Here is a 3,628-nt window from a genome sequence, read left to right as displayed (position 1 = left end):
CGTCACGTGACCGCCCGGCGGCTCGGCTGTGCGGTGGTGGGGGTCGCGCACCGGAATCGGTCCGAAATGTGCAAATCCTTGCGACCACTGGTTTAATGTAAATTGATGTAAATCAATAAATTGACTTTCGCAAATACTATCTGGCGTTGTGGCTGTATGCTCTGTTTTGATTGTGTATGTAAATATATATTACTTAAATCTATGTTATATTAATGGTTTGCCAAGTACATTATTAAACATTCTTACGATGGAAAATTAAACGTTCACTGCTCAATATATAGCTCACGTTATTTGTAAGGAAGTTTATTGAAGATCCTCAAAGGCTAACTTTAAAAAAAAGAATTTTTTTTCTTAAGAAGTTTTAATATTAAGCTTGTGTAAAGATAAATTTTTGTTTCCCCCTCCGCCCGCCCACCTCTCTCGATTGAAATTCTAGCTACACCCATGATTACTTTATGTTACACATTAAATGTTTTATGTTCAAATTAGGACTTGTTTCTTTATCTTTTGACTATGTAAAGGAATTTTTTTATATAGACGATCTCTAATAAGTACAAAAAAGGGACAATTTTATCATAATACTTTCACACATTGTCTTCAACGAATTAATGAACATTTACAAAAAACATTTACGAAAAAAGTATTTACACAAATACACATATTATCTATTTCAAAAAATTATCTATTCTGTCGAGAAATAATGGACGTTTGTACAATTCCTGAAGGCACACTTTGAGGGCATTTTACATGAAATCCTTTAAAATCCCTTTTAACATCTTTCGCATGATTAAGTACACAGTCATCTGCACTCTCAGAATTCACCTGCGAGATCATCTCTGCATCTTCAATACGGTCAGTAGGTTGAGATAACTTAGTGAGCAAAGCGATTTTTTTTGCTTTATTTAAACTAAATCTAAAGGTGTAAACAATTATACTTTGTATCAACAATGTTAAATAAATTTGATTTAATATTGAAAATACAGTGAAAATTCGATATGGTTTTTTTTTCTACGTACAACGTACCTTGTATTGCTTTGCGTTGCTAATTTCTCAATGATGTTAGCGCCTACATTAATCTTTTTCGGCCTTTGCATATGACTTTTCAATTTGTCTATATTTTGCGTAAGTTGATGGACCTGCACTTTCAATGTTGCATTTTCATATGTTAATCTGTTATTCCTTTGTACAACCTAACGATTCATACAATATGTACAGTCTAATTTAAGAGGTTTGGATGACAAAAAAAACGAATATATATATTATCATTTACTTGTAAGAATTTAGCTTTATTAAGAGGCAACGGTTCTTGAAATTTCTCTGACACAATTAAATTAAATTCCTTTCTTGCTTCGTCTAATTTCTCCATCATCTCTGCCATTACTAGCAAATGCTCATGCAGCAACTGATCCAATTTATATCTTAATGTGTCTTTAGCATGTTTCATACGAAGGAACTTCACACATAGATTATAAGTAACTTTGTTTTTATCTAACAATTCTAATCTCAGCTGCTTATTTTCTTGTTCTAAGGAATCTTGCACTTCTTCAAGCTCCTTACGCCATTGTTGCTGAAACTTCGACACATTGCCTGTATATCTGCCTCTGTATCGTTGCATTTCTTCAACGAAATAATCTTTTTCTCTTTGATAGAAAATTCTTTCGCCATCTAACTGTTCTATAATAAAAATAATTAATATACCGGATGTTCCTAGATCATAAACCGCCAAACTTAACATATGAATTTAGGACTTCAAAAATAAAGTTTTTCTCTGAAAGTTTGTTGGCAAACGCTTCATTTTTTTAAAAGAGATATTGACTTCTTAAATTACATAACTATAGCAACTTCTACAGGAAAATTTTGTTTATTTTGACCCAGGGGCACTATTCTGTAACTGTTTTACACGCCTACCGACAGTTGTCGGTGTCGTTGCGCAGATATTTTATATGATGAAAAAGCTGCGCAACAACACCGTCTGTCGGTAGGCGTGTAAAACAGTTACAGAATAGTGCCCCAGGCAGAACTACAAGTCACGATAACGTCAAAATGACATTAAAATGAAACGGAAATTACTGAAAAATGACTTTTAATGATCATTTTGACATTATTTTGATATCATAGTGTCACTTGTCGTTCTGCTTGGGGAGGTCCTAAATTCATATTTTAAGTTTGATGGTTCAATCCGGTGTGTATGTCAAACATAGTTGTGTTCGAGGAGTCACTATTTGTTTATGTCTAATATAAAAGATGAAGATAGAATGACACAAATAGCACCGATAGCGTCTCCCCAAACACACCTCGTGGGGTGCATTCAAGAATTATGTCTAGATAATTTCGGTGTGCACTTTAGCGTAATATAAGGCCTGTTCTTTTTGGCTGAACTTTTGCACCAGTTCATCTTTCTTCTTCTTCTTTCCTCGCATGGAGAGAAAAGGAAGAAAGATGAACTGGTGTTTGTAACGTAAACTAGAACCTAGAGTTATATCTGAATGCAATTCCTGAGCATACCCTTGTGTATTGTTTCATTCATATTTGTTGAATTAGTTCAAACTAAAAACTGTAAAAATGTGTTAATAAAATTCTAATTTTATGGAATAAATTTAGATAGATGTAAAAGAGTATATAGTGTGCAAAATATTCCATTTATATTATAATTCAATCAGAAATTACAGTCCTACCTTCAGATTTAATATATGTATACTGTCGGAAAAAAATCATAACGCATAATGATTAAATCTTACGTTTCAGATTCCTGTTGCATCTTTGTTGTTTCTTTAATTCTGCTAGTAACCTACTTTTTTCTCGATGTAAATTTTCTAATTGTACATCTTTTATCCATATAGTGTCTTTTAAATTTGCTATAATTTCATTCAATTTCGCTATCTATTAAATATAATTATAAATCAGTTATTGATTTCAAAATTATAAATAGTAATAATTTATAAGAATTCAAATAATCAAATTGGAAAAAGGCAAAGAAGCCATGCTTGTTGTTCGTGCTGTATAATATTTTATATGTTTATAGTAGACTAACAATTAAACAAACATACATACAGACGTTTTGATCCTTTACACATCAGGTCCTATAATAAAAATTAATGCAACTATTTTACATTTCAAATTCTTCGCAAAATCGAGATCATATCAAAAAGAATAGTTGGGTTTATTTTTGTTACACTGAAGAGGACCTGATGTGAAAAGGTCGAAACGTCTGTATGTATGTTTGCTTAATTGTTAGTCCACTATAAACATATAAATATTATACAGCACAAACAACAAGCGTAGCTCCTTTGCGTTTTTACAATTTGATTATTCGAATTTTATTCGTTGGAGTCTATTATATTGTGTTTAATTTTAAACTTAATTTGTAAAAAATTTAACAATAATAAATATTTAAAATACAAAATGATTTTCTAGTTAATTATTCATTTGTACAGAACATCTCATATTATACACAGAAATTTGATATTCTCTTACAATTTATAATAATTAGTTAGTAATCAAGTGAAATATAACATACATGTGGTGAGGTTACTATTTCATGATCAACTATGTCAGATTCCGCATAGGAAACTTTGTTTTCTACATTAGTAGAACATTTACTTAAATTAACATTCTGCATATCACAATA

At 31.1% G+C, this 3,628-nt stretch overlaps 1 protein-coding gene across 1 annotated transcript; it reads right to left on the bottom strand.

Moving 5' to 3' along the window:
• Positions 1 to 678: 678 nt before the first annotated feature.
• On the bottom strand, positions 679 to 3,628 carry LOC108766329 (uncharacterized). The gene is made up of 5 exons (XM_018515549.1): positions 3,518 to 3,628; positions 2,739 to 2,880; positions 1,271 to 1,674; positions 1,024 to 1,190; positions 679 to 913 (listed from the first exon to the last, which is right to left on the bottom strand). Exons 1-5 carry the CDS (start codon positions 3,617 to 3,619, stop codon positions 679 to 681), a joined length of 1,050 nt encoding a protein of 349 aa, XP_018371051.1. The 5' UTR covers positions 3,620 to 3,628.

This window comes from Trachymyrmex cornetzi, unplaced genomic scaffold (assembly GCF_001594075.2).
Source record: "Trachymyrmex cornetzi isolate Tcor2-1 unplaced genomic scaffold, Tcor1.1 scaffold118, whole genome shotgun sequence".
NCBI lineage: Eukaryota > Metazoa > Arthropoda > Insecta > Hymenoptera > Formicidae > Trachymyrmex > Trachymyrmex cornetzi.
Note: the sequence above shows the minus strand (reverse complement) of the source record. Positions and strands in the feature narration are given on the sequence as shown.

Coding starts and splice junctions, on each gene's coding strand:
- LOC108766329 (XM_018515549.1), bottom strand. CDS start 3,619: ATGCAGAATGTTAATTTAAGTAAATGTTCTACTAATGTAGAAAACAAA. Junction 2,881..3,517: donor AAATAGTAACCTCACCACAT/GTATGTTATATT, acceptor TATATTTAATAG/ATAGCGAAATTGAATGAAAT. Junction 1,191..1,270: donor ATAAAGCTAAATTCTTACAA/GTAAATGATAAT, acceptor ATGAATCGTTAG/GTTGTACAAAGGAATAACAG.